The 18,025-nt window shown below is 39.7% G+C and overlaps 1 protein-coding gene across 1 annotated transcript in view; it reads left to right on the top strand.

Moving 5' to 3' along the window:
- LOC128686135 (sin3 histone deacetylase corepressor complex component SDS3) overlaps window positions 1-18,025 on the top strand; it is a 71,399-nt gene that overhangs the window by 51,613 nt on the left and 1,761 nt on the right. The window contains exon 6 of the mRNA XM_053772838.2: window positions 5,987-6,068. Within this exon, the coding sequence (XP_053628813.1) occupies window positions 5,987-6,068 (82 nt within the window). The remainder of the gene's footprint in view (window positions 1-5,986; window positions 6,069-18,025) is intronic.

Here is an 18,025-nt window from a genome sequence, read left to right as displayed (position 1 = left end):
TCGCTCCATTCTCTCCACATGTCCGAACCACCTCAACAACCCTTCCTCAGCCCTCTGGACAACAGTTTTGGTAATCCCGCACCTCCTCCTAACTTCCAAACTACGAATTCTCTGCATTATATTCACACCACACATTGCTCTCAGACATGACATCTCCACTGCCTCCAGCCTTCTCCTCGCTGCAACATTCATCACCCATGCTTCACACCCATATAAGAGTGTTGGTAAAACTATACTCTCATACATTCCCCTCTTTGCCTCCAAGGACAAAGTTCTTTGTCTCCACAGACTCCTAAGTGCACCACTCACCCTTTTCCCCTCATCAATTCTATGATTCACCTCATCTTTCATAGACCCATCTGCTGACATGTCCACTCCCAAATATCTGAATACATTCACCTCCTCCATACTCTCTCCCTCCAATCTGATATCCAATCTTTCATCACCTAATCTTTTTGTTATCCTCATAACCTTACTCTTTCCTGTATTCACTTTCAATTTTCTTCTTTTGCACACCCTACCAAATTCATCCACCAATCTCTGCAACTTCTCTTCAGAATCTCCCAAGAGCACAGTGTCATCAGCAAAGAGCAACTGTGACAACTCCCACTTTATGTGTGATTCTTTATCTTTTAACTCCACGCCTCTTGCCAAGACCCTCGCATTTACTTCTCTTACGACCCCATCTATAAATATATTAAACAACCACGATGACATCACACATCCTTGTCTAAGGCCTACTTTTACTGAGAAATAATTTCCCTCTTTCCTACATACTCTAACTTGAGCCTCACTATCCTCGTAAAAACTCTTCACTGCTTTGTGTGGTAGCACACAATACACTTTTTCTGGGCATTATTCTTCTTTTGGGTAGGTGGTATTGGTACCAGATAGTGACAGTTAGGAGTGATTCGGTCTGGCACTTTCCCCACTGGCTGTGGTTGGGGGACAGGTTGTGGTGTGACAGATCGCTGTTGAGGGGCAGGTACAGGTGTGGTACCATAGTTTCTTGCTATCCGTTTGACAAAATTCAAAGAGAAATCTGCAAAACGTTGTCGTTTTCCAGTCTTTATTTTGTACATATTGAAGGCATTGAGCACTGCAATGTCTACAAGGTGAAAAAACAGTTTTATATACCACTTGCGACTCCTACATACACAGTCAACAAACCCTATCATCATGTCACACTTGTCAACTAGTCGCATATTGTTCGTTTAGTCCACAACAGCAGCTGGCTTTACAATAGGTTCTTTGTTGAACGTGCTCAGTCTGTCTGTCTGTGCCATCTCGTTTCTGTGGATGGTTGACAGCAATGTCACGTCCTGTTTGCCATGCCACATCAGTGCCATGATGTCATTAGCATGAAACACTTGCACTTCAACTTCAACACTGCCTCCAGTGAACCTTGGCATATGTTTCCTATTCCTTCTCAGTTCCACATATATCAGTATTGTTCACACGTAGGAAATCAGCGAGCATAGGGCTTGTATACCAGTTGTCTGTGTACAATGTATGGCCCTTGCCAAGGTATGGTTCCATAATCCTGCGAACAACATCACCAGAAATGCCCAACATCTGTCTTGTCATCATCGAGTGTGTTTTTTCCGGTGTATACAATTACATCCAACACAACACCACTCTCACAGTCACACATAACAAAAAGTTTTATACCAAAGCAATTACGTTAGCTTGGTATATATTGCTTGAATGACAGGCGTCCCTTGAACAAAATCAAGAACTCATCGACAACAATGTTCTTGAAGGGATAAAAGTATACACTGAATTTCTGCTTCAAATACATAAACACTTCCCGGATTTTGTATAGAAGGTCATTTCTGTTTGGCGTATTTCTGTCTGAGAAGTGCAACATTCGTAGCAACAGAGTGAATCTGTTGCAGGGAAGGAGGTCACGGAAAACTGGAGTACTGATGAAGTGGTCTGTAGACCAGTAATTACGTATATTGTTCTTATAGTTATGTGGCATTAGCATGACAGTGCCAAGGAATAAATACATTTCAGCCACTGTTGTGTCTTTCCATCTGTGCAGCCATGACAATTCTCCAACATCTGCTGTGTTGTTCATGACATATTGGTAATAATTGTTTGTCTGGGTCACTATCAAGTTCATTATAGGCTCGTCAAAGTACAACTGGAAATAGTCTAACTCTGTAGACTCATTCGTTATGGAACATTCTGGCTGGATACCACTTCCACTAGCATCAAAATCACAAGGCTGTGGCACGAATATACTTTGTGTCCAGTTCCACTCACGATCACATGGTGCAGGGTGGACCTTTGGCATGGGGCGAGGGGTAGCAGGAGGAGGGACAGGAGTGGAGGCAGCACATGGTTGGGGGGATGCCGGGTGGTCCTTTGTCTGTCCACCCACTGTGCCATGTGGTCCAGGCACCATGCCACCCACCAGTACTTCCTCCATCCCCGCATACTCCCCTTCATGATCACTTTCACTATCAGTGGCCAGGGTTTTGGATCGTGACCTGCCAGGACCCTTGGGGATTGCATATGGCACACTGCCTGAATGTAAATAACGATGCCTAAAAGTACGCTTCACTGGTGAATAATGAACTTCACTATCACTAGATGAATCCTCGATAGGCATAAAATCAATCTCATCATCACTTACATCACTTTCACTATCACTAAAACACAGGGAAAATGATAGTTTCCTCTTGCGAAGTTGCCTATGGGTAACACTTGCCACTCCAGATGTGCTTGGCCCAGGGTCTTGTGTGGCCACACTGGCCACCCCAGAAGTGCTTGGCCTAGGGTCTTTTGTGGCCACACTGGCTACCCCAGAGGTGCTTGGCCCTAGGACAGGTGTCGCTACCCCAGAGGTGATGGGCTGAGGGTCATCTGGGTTATCGTCGATATTTTCACTAATTCCTTCAATATTACTAGCCCCATTGGTGTCATATCCACTAAACTCACGATCTATATCACTTTCCTCGAATAGTAGAGTGTTAATACGACGAGGTGTGAGTGAATCATGAGGATGTGCCATGATGTTGACCCAAGATGGAGCTGAATGTAACTGGACCTACCATGTGGTACCCAAGCGTCCCAAATTTTTTTCATACCATGCACACTGAGCGCGCACACCCATTCACTCATGTCTAGGTGACTCAGGCCTATCGCGCCAATTTTGAACGAATGAAAAATAAAACATATATATATACATTTGGGGCGCTACACGTGTGAACGTATATATACGTTTGGGGCGCTACACGCGTGAACGTATATATACGTTTGGACCGTTTAAGGGTTAAACTTCAACAAAGAGAAAATTTTATGCTTATTGTTTAAGTGTATAGTCAGTCTTTAGATATTTTTGTCTAGTTTCAGAACATATTTAAGTTATAAATTATTTTTCTTTTCTTTTAACACGTCGGCTATTTCCCACCAAGGCAGGGTGACCCAGAAAAGAGAGAAACAGTTTTGCCTCATTTAACACTTTCACCTTTCTTTGCAGAGGTGCTCAGATGTCACTCCAAAAAATATTACTATGAGCATATAATTTTTTTAATTTAACTTCTGGAAAATATAGTTGTTTAACATTCACTACTATTTAATTATGACTGTTTATCACTAGCTCTAGCTTGCAGGAATAGGTTTCAAGCATTCACATAATGGAATTAAATGTGTCTTGCTTAATGAAACAAGAATATGTAAGGTAAAGGATTTAGAGATGCTCAGAAGTAATGTTAATGGGTGGTGTTTGAAAGGGAGTCCATCATATGGAAGAGTGTTTGCTGTGGAGAGCTACGTAAATGTTTAAGTAAATGAACACACATGCATCTTGATGTGACATGTACTAAGACAACTTTTCACCAACCAGGGAATTTGTCAAGCCAATATGTGGAGGAGGAAGAATAGTAGTAGTAGTAAGAGGCATAGTAGTAAGAGTAGTAGTAGTAGTAGTAAAAGTAGTAGTAGTAAGAGTAGTAGTAGTAGTAAGAGAAGTAGTGGTAGTAAGAGAAGTAGTAGTAAAAGAAGTAGTAGTAATAGTAGTAGTAGTAAGAAAAGTAGTAGTAGTAATTAGTCATAATAATAATAATAGTAATACTGTATTAGTAACAGGAATAGTAGCAGTAGTAGGATAGTAGTAGTCATCATCTCAAGTGATGGTAGTGTCACGTGTTTGAAGTAGGATTTGTGCAAGCACCTGAGAGGTGAAAAATCTGCCTAGTCTGTTAGTGTTGGACACATGTAAGAGATGACTCTCACTTGCACCTCCATGTGTCTGGTTCTGGAATAACTTGACAGACCAATTTTCCGTTACATAAGGTGGTTAGTGGTTTTTCCGATTGCTGGTGTAAATCTGTGCATTCAAACATTTTTTTTTTTATGTTGCAGAATGGTTCTCCATTGTGTACTTTTTCACATCCAATCAGGGGAATGCCTTAACCCTTTGAGGGTTTCGGTCGTACTAGTACGGCTTACGACCCAGGGTTTTTGACGTACTAGTATGCCTAAATTCTAGCGCCCTCAAATCTAGTGGGAGAAAGCTGGTAGGCCTACATAGAAAGAATGGGTCTATGTGGTCAGTGTGCACAGTATAAAAAAATCCTGCAGCACACATTGCATAATGATAAAAAAAAAACTGATCGTTTTTTTTGGAATAAAACAGCGACTTTGCACTGTATTCTCATATGGTATTTATTGTTGTATTCTAGTTTTCTTGGTCTCATTTTATAGAATAGAAGACATATTACAGAAATTGAGATGATTTTGATTGGTTTTAAAATGAAAAGTACCTTGAAATTGAGCTCAAAGTAGCAGAAATGTTCGATTTTTACCAAAGTTCAAAAGTAAACAGATCATGCCAAGCGTCCAATACACGTCAATTGGTGAGTCTAATATTCTTTTGCAAGTGCGCCAATATTATTTATACCATTTTTTACACTAATGCCGTAGTCTGCATAACAGTAAATCTTCTATTTTTTGTGAGAATAAAAATTCAAAGTGGAAAGCAAAAGAATGGAAGAGGGGCCTTGAGATGTGACTAATGAACAGAGGAAATGTCATTTTAGTCCAAGGAATGTCTTTCTTGTTTATTCTGGACCCTATTCGGAAATTGGCATCTTTTGAAATTTGTGTGAAATTGGCAAAATTGCTAAATTCTGACCACTGTACTGGATAGTTGAAATTGATAAATAGGTGGTTTCTTGCACTCATTCGATAGAAAAAATGGAGTTCTAGCGAAATATTCATGTTTTTTGTCGACTAGTACAGTGGAATTGACCTAAAATGGGGCTCAAGGTGGGCAAAATCGCCGATGTGTAAACATCGCCGAGACCACTAACTTCGCAAGAGCATAATTCCGTAAGTTTTTCATCAAATTTCAAACTTTTGATGTCATTATGATCGGGAAAAGATTCTCTATCTTTTCATAAGAGATTTTCTTTTTTTTTTTTAATTTGGCCGACCCTGAGAACGAGTCTCGGAGAGGGCCTGTCAACCTTCAAAGGGTTAAATGCCTGCATGGACTATTTCTGCGTGCAAGGTACATATTAGATTTGAGATTCTTGGAGACCCTTATAGCAGTGGTGACTTTGATGTCTTCTTGACAGTGGTGCACAGATATTTGGGCAACTTGGATAATTAATTTGCCAGATCTGGAGTCACTGCATGGAGAGCTTAATTTGGAAGGCATGTTTCTTTCAGTTATTAATGAAGATAAGGAAATGGAGCCCCTTATGGGTGAAATGTTGTCTTAATAAATGTCTCATTAAGTTCCATGTATTCATTTAACTATTATCAGTATCACCACCAATAATTACATACATAAATGTTAATGAATGCATTGGGTTTTCAGAGATGGGAGATACTTCAAGCAGTTTTGCTACTGTACAAAAATAATTACCAGTTCATGTTAAGCATGTGTTCAGTATATAATATGTTGTATTAGATTAATAGCACACACTAAAGACAATCATTCTATAATATTTTTATTTACATTTTGCAGATACAACATCTGTAACACCAGCTGATCCTATCGGCAATGAACCAAAAATTGAAAACGGGAAGTTGTATTTTGACAAAAAATGGTTGGTATTAAAATATATTTACTGTTAAAAAAGTTCTATGGTGCCTGTGTGCTCTTAATATTATTAAAGGGTAGATATAGTCCTTCCACAAGTTTCTTTGGAGGGGATCTGTGGTCTTCTGCTTACATATTAAATGATTTTTTTTTTCTAGATTCTTACATTCAAAGTAGCAGGATTTTGTTTATGCAATATTATGAAGAATTATTTTTATTTTTTTCTTGAGTGGCTGTTCTTTCAAGAAATTCACAGTGCCATAAATGATACAATAGCACCAAAGAAGAAATACTAAAATTTACATTAAGGACTGACAGTATGATCATCAGGATCATAAGGTCTAGTTAAAGTGATGTGCTCTCAACTGAGACCTGAAAAATTGAAGATTCCTGACTCTAACAGACAATGGCAATCCATTGAACAATCTAGGTGCTACATTAAAAAAAAGGTTCTTTCTACAACTAACTTCTTCCCAACACTTTCATTTGTGGGGAAGATCATTGAAACACAGGATCTAATGCACACTATACCTTTGATATACCTTTATACCTACACTGCCTTATTAGAACCCATGATATACCCCAGAACCCCCTCCTTGCCAACTAAGAAAAGACAGACTGTGATAAATCACTAGCTGGAACAAACATGGAGAACTCTGCAGCCACTTGAGTTAAATCAAGGTCCAAATGATTATGCTCTATTTTCTAATAAGATTCAGAAGTAGGTAGAGCAGGCCATTCAGATTGTAAAACAGGAGATCCTGATTGCCACAACAAATTCTGTTTTTTCCCCACTTCTACTATGCTATTTGAGCCCTTTGGGTTTTGTGGTTTATTTGATTATATTATTATTTCCTGCTTCATGATCAGAGGGTAAATGAAAATGAAAATGTTTATTTCCTTACAAAGCTTACAATGTGTGGTTTACATACTATAAAATAGTAATTACAAAGAAGGCCACTAGCATGCCTAGGCATTTTGGGCAGACTAATCGTAATTCTTACTCTATATTGAAACAGGCAATGGAGCAGTATATTTTAATATACCTTATTGCATACTGATATAAAAGTTAGGTAACTAAATGATTAATTAGATTTATAATAGTGAGGTAGTACAAAACATACAAAAATATTACAATTAGTAAATTTAGTAATGGGAATGGTTTTTTCTTGGCATGATACACTGTTTCTATTAAAGCTCCTATTTTGGGAGAGTATCTTAGGCAAATTTAGGACTAACTTAAGATTTATTAGGCAATAGCTATATTAGGAATTTTTTGTTTACAGTCATTTAGGTGTTTTTTTTTTTTTTTTAACAAGTTGGCTTTCTCCCACCTAGGCAGGGTGACCCAAAAAGAAAGAAAATTCCCAAAACAAAAATACTTTCATCATCATTCAACACTTTCACCTCACTCACACATAATCACTGTTTTTGCAGAGGTGCCCAGATGCAACAGTTTAGAAACATATAAAAAGACACAATATAAAAAGTGACCTGAAATAATTACAATATCAGGGCCCCAATTATATATATAGATACCATCCTGTTACACATCCCACCAAACTGCCAGTATCCCAAACCCCTTCTTTAAAATACAGGCATTGTACTTCCCATTTCCAGAACTCTTCCTGAATCCTGTCACTAAATATTACTCTACTCACACTCTAACAGCTCATCAGGTCCCAAAAACCATTCGTCTCCAATCACTCCTATCTGGAAACATAAACACATATGCAGTTTAATGTGATCCTTTATTGACAACGTTTCGCCCACACAGTGGACTTTTTCAAGTCACACACAGATCTACCTGGGGTGGGCTTGAAAAAGCCCACTGTGTGGGCGAAACGTTGTCAATAAAGGATCACATTAAACTGCATATGTGTTTATGTTTCCATTGTGTCGGTATTTTATACCATTTATTTTCACTCCTATCTAATACACTCATGCATGCTTGCTGGAAGTCTAAGCACCTCACCCACAAAACCTCCTGGATGTATTCATGATACAAAAAAGAGAATAAGTGGTTGTCACATACAGTGGACCCTCAGTTGACGATGTTATCGGATAGCGACATAATCAGATACCGATGCATTTTTGCGTCAAAATGTTGGCTCAGCTAACGATGGAAAACTAAGTTAAGGACATTTGTCCCGAACGTGTCTGCACGGCCTGAGCTCATATAAAGCCAGTGTGCCATTGTTTACAAGCCAGGGAGGACGATTCCACGCGTACATGCAATATATTTTGTATTATTCCATTGTTTTTAGTGCTTGTAACTGCTAAATAAGCTACTATGGGCCCAAAGAAAGCTTCTAGTGCCAGCTCTGTGATAAAGAAGGAAAGAAACACAGTAAAATTCAAGAAAAAAACTTGTACCAAAGTGGAGGAGGAAGAGAGAGGGGAGAATGTGCCTTCTGTAGTGATTCAGTGATTCTACAATATGTATGATACTAAAGCAGCAGGTATCAATAAAGGCTATAGTGCCAGTGTAGCAAGTAAGTTAAGCGAGCAAGCGATAGAAAAGCGACACGAAAGTAACTCTCCAGTGTTGTTGGATGTGTATCGGGCCAATGAACATATGCCAGCCTGCTACGTATCTTCCACCACCCTAAACCTCTGCCAGCATCTCCTCCATCAAACTAACTAATTAAGCTAACATCTCCTCCAAGGTAATTGTAAATATAAAAGTGTAAGTATAAAAGTAAATATAAGTGTAAATATTAAAGGACCTCAATGGAAATAAGTCACTGACTTGTTTTGGGTTATCCTAGGTACTTTACACATATGCTGCTATGTATGATAATCTATGTACGTAACTGTATTTGTGTATACCTGAATAAACTTACTTATTTATAAATTAAAATGTAAATTCATTCTTTCTTTCAACAAATTGGCCGTATCCCACCGAAGTAGGGTGGCCCAAAAAGAAAAACAAAAATTTCTCTTTTCAACTTTAGTATAATGTATACAGGATAAGGAGTTACTAGCCCCTTGCTCAAAATGTAAATATTTCTTATTTATAAATTAAAATGTAAATACATGTATTTCTTATTTATAAATTACGTACATATATTGTTTGTGGATAGTGGTGGCGGCAGAAGCCTCCTCCACCACTAATATGTACGACTTCTCTCAGTGGTCATTATAAACCCAATGACAACACTTCCACCACTTATCCTCACATACATTATGACATATTTTATTCATTCTACAGTATATATTATGTTTCTATGTTATTAATATTGTTTATTATGTCATATTAGATGAATTGTGATAGATAAATAAGCAGTAGAGATATTAGCGTCATATTGAAGCATAATAAACTCGCCTTCCTCTCGCCTCCTACATGCCTGCTACACTCCCTGTATGCCTGCTACACTCCCAGCATGCCTGCTATACTCCCTGCATGCCTGCTACACTCCCTGCATATCTGCTACACTCCCTGCTACATTCCCTGCATGCCTGCTACATTCTCTGCATGCCTGCTACACTCCCTGCATACCTGCTACACTCCCTGCATACCTGCTACACTCCGTGCATATCTGCTACACTCCATCAAACTAACTACATAATTAAACTAACATCTCCTCCAAGGTAGGTGCAAATATTTCTTATGTATAAATTAAAATGCAAATATTTCTTATTTATAAATTAAAATGTATACTATATTTCTTATTTATAAATTACTGGTCAGGGAGGTATACCATCTTTTAGGAGTGAAGAAGAGCAGAATGTAAGTGTGGGGGAGGTACGCGAGGCATTACGTAGAATGAAAGGGGGTAAAGCAGCTGGAACTGATGGGATCATGACAGAAATGTTAAAAGCAGGGGGGGATATAGTGTTGGAGTGGTTGGTACTTTTGTTTAATAAATGTATGAAAGAGGGGAAGGTACCTAGGGATTGGCAGAGAGCATGTATAGTCCCTTTATATAAAGGGAAAGGGGACAAAAGAGATTGTAAAAATTATAGAGGAATAAGTTTATTGAGTATACCAGGAAAAGTGTACGGTAGGGTTATAATTGAAAGGATTAGAGGCAAGACAGAATGTAGGATTGCGGATGAGCAAGGAGGTTTCAGAGTGGGTAGGGGATGTGTAGATCAAGTGTTTACATTGAAGCATATATGTGAACTGTATTTAGATAAAGGTAGGGAAGTTTTTATTGCATTTATGGATTTAGAAAAGGCATATGATAGAGTGGATAGGGGAGCAATGTGGCAGATGTTGCAAGTACATGTATATGGAATAGGTGGTAAGTTATTAAATGCTGTAAAGAGTTTTTATGAGGATAGTGAGGCTCAGGTTAGGGTGTGTAGAAGAGAGAGAGACTACTTCCCAGTAAAAGTAAGTCTTAGACAGGGATGTGTAATGTCACCATGGTTGTTTAATATATTTATAGACGGGGTTGTAAAAGATGTAAATGCTAGGGTGTTCGGGAGAGGGGTGGGATTAAATTATGGGGAATCAAATTCAAAATGGGAATTAACACAGTTACTTTTTGCTGATGATACTGTGCTTATGGGAGATTCTAAAGAAAAATTGCAAAGGTTAGTGGATGAGTTTGGGAATGTGTGTAAAGGTAGAAAGTTGAAAGTGAACATAGAAAAGAGTAAGGTGATGAGGGTATCAAATGATTTAGATAAAGAAAAAGAAAAATTGGATATCAAATTGGGGAGGAGGTGTATGGAAGAAGTGAATGTTTTCAGATACTTGGGAGTTGACGTGTCGGCGGATGGATTTATGAAGGATGAGGTTAATCATAGAATTGATGAGGGAAAAAAGGTGAGTGGTGCATTGAGGTATATGTGGAGTCAAAAAACGTTATCTATGGAGGCAAAGAAGGGAATGTATGAAAGTATAGTAGTACCAACACTCTTATATGGGTGTGAAGCTTGGGTGGTAAATGCAGCAGCGAGGAGACGGTTGGAGGCAGTGGAGATGTCCTGTCTAAGGGCAATGTGTGGTGTAAATATTATGCAGAAAATTCGGAGTGTGGAAATTAGGAAAAGGTGTGGAGTTAATAAAAGTATTAGTCAGAGGGCAGAAGAGGGGTTGTTGAGGTGGTTTGGTCATTTAGAGAGAATGGATCAAAGTAGAATGACATGGAAAGCATATAAATCTATAGGGGAAGGAAGGCGAAGTAGGGGTCGTCCTCGAAAGGGCTGGAGAGAGGGGGTAAAGGAGGTTTTGTGGGCAAGGGGCTTGAATTTCCAGCAAGCGTGCGTGAGCGTGTTAGATAGGAGTGAATGGAGGCGAATGGTACTTGGGACCTGACGATCTGTTGGAGTGTGAGCAGGGTAATATTTAGTGAAGGGATTCAGGGAAACCGGTTATTTTCATATAGTCAGACTTGAGTCCTGGAAATGGGAAGTACAATGCCTGCACTTTAAAGGAGGGGTTTGGGATATTGGCAGTTTGGAGGGATATTTTGTGTATCTTTATATGTATATGCTTCTAAACTGTTGTATTCTGAGCACCTCTGCAAAAACAGTGATTATGTGTGAGTGTGGTGAAAGTGTTGAATGATGATGAAAGCATTTTCTTTTTGGGGATTTTCTTTCTTTTTTGGGTCACCCTGCCTCGGTTTGAGACGGCCGACTTGTTGAAAAAAAAAAAAAAAATATTGTTTGTAGATAGTGGTGGTGGCAGAAGCCTCCTCCTCCACTAATATGTACGGCTTCTCTCGGTTGTCATTATAAACCCAGCAACAACACTTCCACCACTTATCCTCACATACATTATGACATATTTTATTCATTCTAGAGTATATATCATGTTTCTATGTTATTAATATTGTTTATGTCATATTAGATGAATTGTTGATAGATAAATAAGACGTAGAGTTGATAATAGCGTCATATTGAAGTTCTATTCTGTCATGCCTCCTGACAGCAGGAATGGATTAATTGGATTTCCATTATTTCTTATGGGCAAAATTAAATCGGATAGCAATAAAATCGGTTAAGGACAAGCTCTCTGGAACGGATTAATATCATTAACTGAGCATCCACTGTAGTTAGCTGATGCTGGGATGTGTTAGGGAGATAAGATGTTTTTTAATGGTAGTTTTAAATATGGTGGTTGAGTCTGTGGATCTAGAGTTTTCAGGCATAGAGTTCCAGATTTTAGGCCCTTTTATGTACATCAAATTTTTGTAGATTTAGCCGGACATGAGGAATGTCATAGAGATTTTTGTGTCTGGTATTGTGTCTATGGGTCCTGTTGCAACTATCAAGAAAGTGTCTTAGTTCAGCATTAATATTAAAATTTATGGTTCCATAAATGTAGGTTGCACAGTAGTATGTGTGAATATTTTGTACATTGAGTAAGTTAGGTCTTTGAAGAGTGGGGGAGGGGGGTGTTGTCTGGCTTTGGATTATGTGATAATTCTTACTGAAGCTTTTTGTTGGGCTACTATTGGCTTTAGGTGGGTTGCTGCTGTTGATCCCCAGACACAAATAGCATAGGTGAGGTAGGGATAGATGAGTGAATAGTATAGTGTGAGTAGAGCTGATTGTGGTACGTAGTAACATATCTTGGAGAGGATCCCAACTGTTTTAGATACCTTTTTTTTTTTTTGTTGCGTGTTGGATGTGGGTGTTGAATTTCAAGTTGCTGTCGAGGTGCAGGCCTAGGAATTTGCCCTCATTATGTTTAGCAATAAGACTGTTGTCAATTATAACATTTAGCTGGGCATCACCTGTTCTGCTCCCAAACATAATGTAGAAGGTTTTGTCAATATTAAGTGTAAGTTTATTAGCAGTCATCCAGGTCGATATTTTTAGTAGCTCTTTGTTAACAATAGTGTTGAGTGAGGCAAGATTAGGGTGGGAGATGACATAAGTCATGTCAGCAAAGAGAATAGGTTTAAGGTATTGTGATACATTAGGAAGATCATTGATGTATAAGAGGAAGAGCAGGGGATCAGGGCCACTTCCCTGTGGCACTCCAGTATCCAGTGGTCTTGGTGAGGTTGTGTCCTTAACCCTTTAGCTGTCGCAGCCCTATTCTGAAACTTTCTTCCTATGTCACAAAATATTCAAAAAAAAAAAAGAAACTTTTCTTACCAAAATGTTAGGATTAATTTGCAGAGTGTTTTAAGCCAAAAAAAAAATTTTTGTGATCAGTACTTACCGAGATATAGAGGCATAAAGTTGGCAGAAAATGAGCCGCGTATAGCAACAGAGGCAAATGCCGCTCACCTGGCGCACACATATTTAGTCCCATTCGAAGGTTTCTTGTATTTTTCAATATTTTTTTTTTCCAAGAGACTTATGTGGCCTATGAGACCAAAGTAAAGTGCTCTGTTCATATATACACTTGTATGCAACACAAGCACACAAACATTATCATCAATATATTGTTTACAAAACTTGTTTATACAAACAATACAAAAAATTGTTTATTACTATTGTTCTATAATATATATACAAATGTACAGTCACTGGACACTTTCCTAGAACTGCTGCAGCTTGTGGAATTCTTTGAAACATGGATATATGCATAGTGGCACTTCACACTCCTCACACATAAAACGAGTGTCTCTGCATTTTTGTGGGCATTTTGTGGTATGTGCACAGACAAAACACCTCTTCTGAGCACTCTTCTTGAAAGCAGTAAGAGGCAGTTGTATGGGGTAGTGATTACCAGGCCTCAGACAAGAGGGTATGTGTTGATAATTTTGTGGGTGCTGGACTATTGCAGGTGTTGTTCCTTGGTACTTGAATATTATTTGTCTGATGACTGACACACAAAATTTACCATATGGTGATTTGTTGTTGGTCTTCAGCTTGTACATGTTATAAGCATCAGCATGGAAATTTTATGTATAACTTATAACTCCTGCAACCACAATCAGCAAACCCAATCTGCATATCACATTTGTCCACTAAGCGCATATTGAGGTTGTAGTCCATCGCAGCTGCAGGTTTTAGAATCAATCAATCAATCAAGTTTATTCTCTATAAGGATTACAATGCGGGGTTTACAGATTTTGGATACTGTGTGGTTTACATGTTTTACAATACTAATTACAGAGGGGGCCACTAGGACACCTAGCATGGCTAGGCATTTCAGGCAGACTTAGATTAATTCTAATTATTATTATAATCAAAAAGAAGCGCTAAGCCACAAGGGCTATACAGCGCTGCGGGGTAGGGAAGGAAGCGAGGGTATTGGGCGGCAGAAGGGGGGAGGGATGATCAGTAGGTTACAGAGAACAGCGGGGCAGGAGATAGTGCGGGGGTAGAGGGCAGCAAGAGATTGAGGCAGAAAGGGCTGAAGGTATCATCAGAGTTTGTGAAGTAAGTCAGTCGTTGTCAAAAAGTCAATGAGAGAATCCGGATGAAAGGTGGGTCCATCAGCGAGAAGGGAAGGTAAAGAGAGAGAAGCGGAGCGAAGACGACGTTGGAGGTATATTCTGCGTGCTCGTTGATAAAGTGGACAGTCTAACAGAATGTGGCTAACCGATAATGGAACCTGACAATTCTCACAGAGAGGAGCAGGGCGCCTCTCCATGAGATAACCATGAGTAAGACGAGTATGGCCAATGCGAAGACAGGAGAGAGCAGTCTCCCAACCTCGACACTGGTGACAAGAAGACAGCCAATAACCTATACTCGGTTTAATAGATTGAAGTTTGTTACTGAGCAGAGTAGACCAACGTTGTTGCCAACGGGTGTGAAGATGGGTAGCTATTGCAGCAAAATAGTCCATAAATGGAACACCTCTATATGAAACTGGTAGGTCATATACTGCTGACCGCGCAGCAGTGTCTGCCTGTTCATTGCCCTGTACGTCAACATGACCAGGGACCCAACAAAAAACAATATCTTTATGCTTGGAAGAGATGCGGCATACCCGAAGTTGGATATGGAGGACTAAGGGGTGAGGTGTATCAAATTTCTGTATAGCCTGTAAAGCACTAAGGGAGTCTGAGACAATCACAAATGATGACACAGGCAGATATTACAGATTATGGGTTATTACAGAGAATGGGTTCATTGGTGTCTCTATTCTGCCTGCCACTGTCTGCCATTTCATTTCGGTAAACTGATGTCAACAATGTGACATCACATTTGTCATGCCACTGAAATGCCATGATGTCATTGGCAGCAAACTCCTGAACCTCACTTCTACAAGTGCCTGCGTGGAACCTAGGCATATGCTTACGATTTCCACGCACTGTGCCACACACATTTGTCATGTTCACTCGCAAGAAATCACCAGTTATCAGTAGTATATAATATATGCCCTTTACGAAGATATGGTTCCATCATTGTTCTAATCACATCACCAGAGATACCCAATAACTTCCTGGTATCTCTCAATGTATTACTGCCAAGGTACACAATGATATCCAAAACCAGACCACTTTTGCAATCACACTTGGTATATACTGCTTGAACGATAGTCTGCCTTTGAACATAATCAGACTCATCAATAACAAGCTTTCTGAAGGGATAAAAATGCATACAGCAAATGTTTCAGGTACAGAACATATTCTTGATCTTATATAACCTGTCGTTTCTGTCAGGCATTGTTTTGTCTGAGTAGTGTAGCATACGTAACAGTAGCAGAAGAATCTATTCACTGGTATAATATCACTAAAACCTGGGGTTGAAATCAGGCATTCAGTCGATCAGTATGTAGTGACAGTGTGCTTATACACATGTGGCATAGCATTATTGTGGCAAAGAACAGATACATCTCTGCCACAGTTGTGTCCTTCCACTTGTGTGGCCATGATCTTGGTGAAAGAATTGTGTTTGCCATGATGTATTCAAAGTATGTGTTACTTTGTCCATCAGGGGCTCATCGAAGAATAGCTGAAAGCATTCCAATTCAGTGGCATTGTTCCCAAGTGTACACGATGGCCATATTCCACTTTGTGTTTCATCAAAGTGATGGGGATTGGGAACAAAATTGGCACCTTTCTGTCAATCCCAGATGTGGTCTGCTGGTGGGTACTGGATATTGACAGGTGGTTGTGGTTGTGCAGGTTGTGGGGGTGGTTGAGGGTGGACTTTGTTCAGGCTGTGCTAAGTTAGCAGTGTGGCCCACTCCTGGTGCCACATGACTCATGCCGCCATGACCACCACCACCTGCTGCCCCATGCGCTTTATCCATCCCCATTGTAACAACATCGTCATCTTCACTATCAGTCTGTGGTGTAGGGTCAGAGGATGTCCTCCGAGATTTACTACTTCCCCTTGGAATGGCATATGGCGGCTCACTCCCAGAACACATGCTGCATTGTACATACTGCCAATTCACTGGAGAATATTTCCCCTCACTGTTGCACCTTGAACTGCTTTCAGTAGCTTGGAAATCATTATCACTTTTACTGCTCACATCTAAGTCCTGTACACGGGGAAATAGTACAGGTGAATGTGAATGAGATGGCCCAACACCAGAGGTGGAAGGTTGTGGGTCATCTGGGTTTTCATCACTAATTACATTATCCTGGGCACTGCTTTTGGTCACACCCTCCACAAAACCATGAAATTCACTTTCACTGGCACTTCCATCGGTGTTAGAGCTATCACTTGGGAACAAAAGACCTCCAATTTGCTGGGGAGTAAGGCAGTGGTGAGGCATGGTGAACAAGGACTACAAAATGGTGTTCCCACAATGCACCACTGAGTCCCCGAATTTTTTCATTGTGTGCACACCCATTCTTTCACATGTAGGCCTACCAGCTTTCTCCTGCTTTATTTGAAGCCGCTAAAATTTACGCATATTAATACGTCAAAAACATTGGCTCATAAGATGTATATATACGGCCAAAACAGTGATTTGAAATATGTAAGTGCGTGGCCTCTTACACCATAATGATCAAGTTTGTGGAGTAGGATACTGTGATCTGTATCAAAAGCTTTCCTTGGGTTGATAAGAGTTCTAATAGATATTCATATTTTTCAAGTGCTGTGTAAAGCAGGTCTAGCATTTTTACAATTGTGTCATTTGTGCTTTTGCTTTTCCTGGCAATCTACATCACTGAAGCTCCACACTTGTATGAGACCTCCATAGCTAGGTAATGGAAGAATCATACCAAGGGGGCAAAGTCATGAATCAAGATGCTTTTAGTGATCAAAGGACAGACCTTACTAGTCACAGCCATAAACACCTCATCATGAATCTTTGATAACTAGTCCAGAGACAGTACAGCTGCATCCACTTTGCCCAAGGCATCTCTCACCATCACATCATCCTAGTCCATATCAAGGTTTCTATAATTACAGAAAGACAGCATGGCTCTCAGGAACATCAGTTACCTCCACCATGTACAATGTTAAGGACCTAACAGATTTGTTGGAATATTTAAAATTTAGCATTTAATTTTTGTTGTTGAAGCAAAAAAAAAATATTATTAACAAGTCGGCCGTCTCCCACCGAGGCAGGGTGACCCAAAAAAGAAAGAAAATCCCCAAAAAGAAAATACTTTCATCATCATTCAACACTTTCACCACACTCGCACATTATCACTGTTTTTGCAGAGGTGCTCAGAATACAACAGTCTAGAAGCATAAACATATAAAGATACACAACATATCCCTCCAAACTGCCAATATCCCAAACCCCTCCTTTAAAGTGCAGGCATTGTACTTCCCATTACCGGTTTCCCTGAATCCCTTCACTAAATATTACCCTGCTCACACTCCAACAGATCGTCAGGTCCCAAGTACCATTCGTCTCCATTCACTCCTATCTAACACGCTCACGCACGCTTGCTGGAAGTCCAAGCCCCTTACCCACAAAACCTCCTTTACCCCCTCTCTCCAACCCTTTCGAGGACGACCCCTACCCCGCCTTCCTTCCCCTATAGATTTATATGCTTTCCATGTCATTCTACTGTGATCCATTCTCTCTAAATGACCAAACCACCTCAACAACCCCTCTTCTGCCCTCTGACTAATACTTTTATTAACTCCACACCTTCTCCTAATTTCCACACTCCGAATTTT

The sequence above is a fragment of the Cherax quadricarinatus genome, chromosome 9, assembly GCF_038502225.1.
Source record: "Cherax quadricarinatus isolate ZL_2023a chromosome 9, ASM3850222v1, whole genome shotgun sequence".
Lineage (NCBI taxonomy): Eukaryota > Metazoa > Arthropoda > Malacostraca > Decapoda > Parastacidae > Cherax > Cherax quadricarinatus.
Note: the sequence above shows the minus strand (reverse complement) of the source record. Positions and strands in the feature narration are given on the sequence as shown.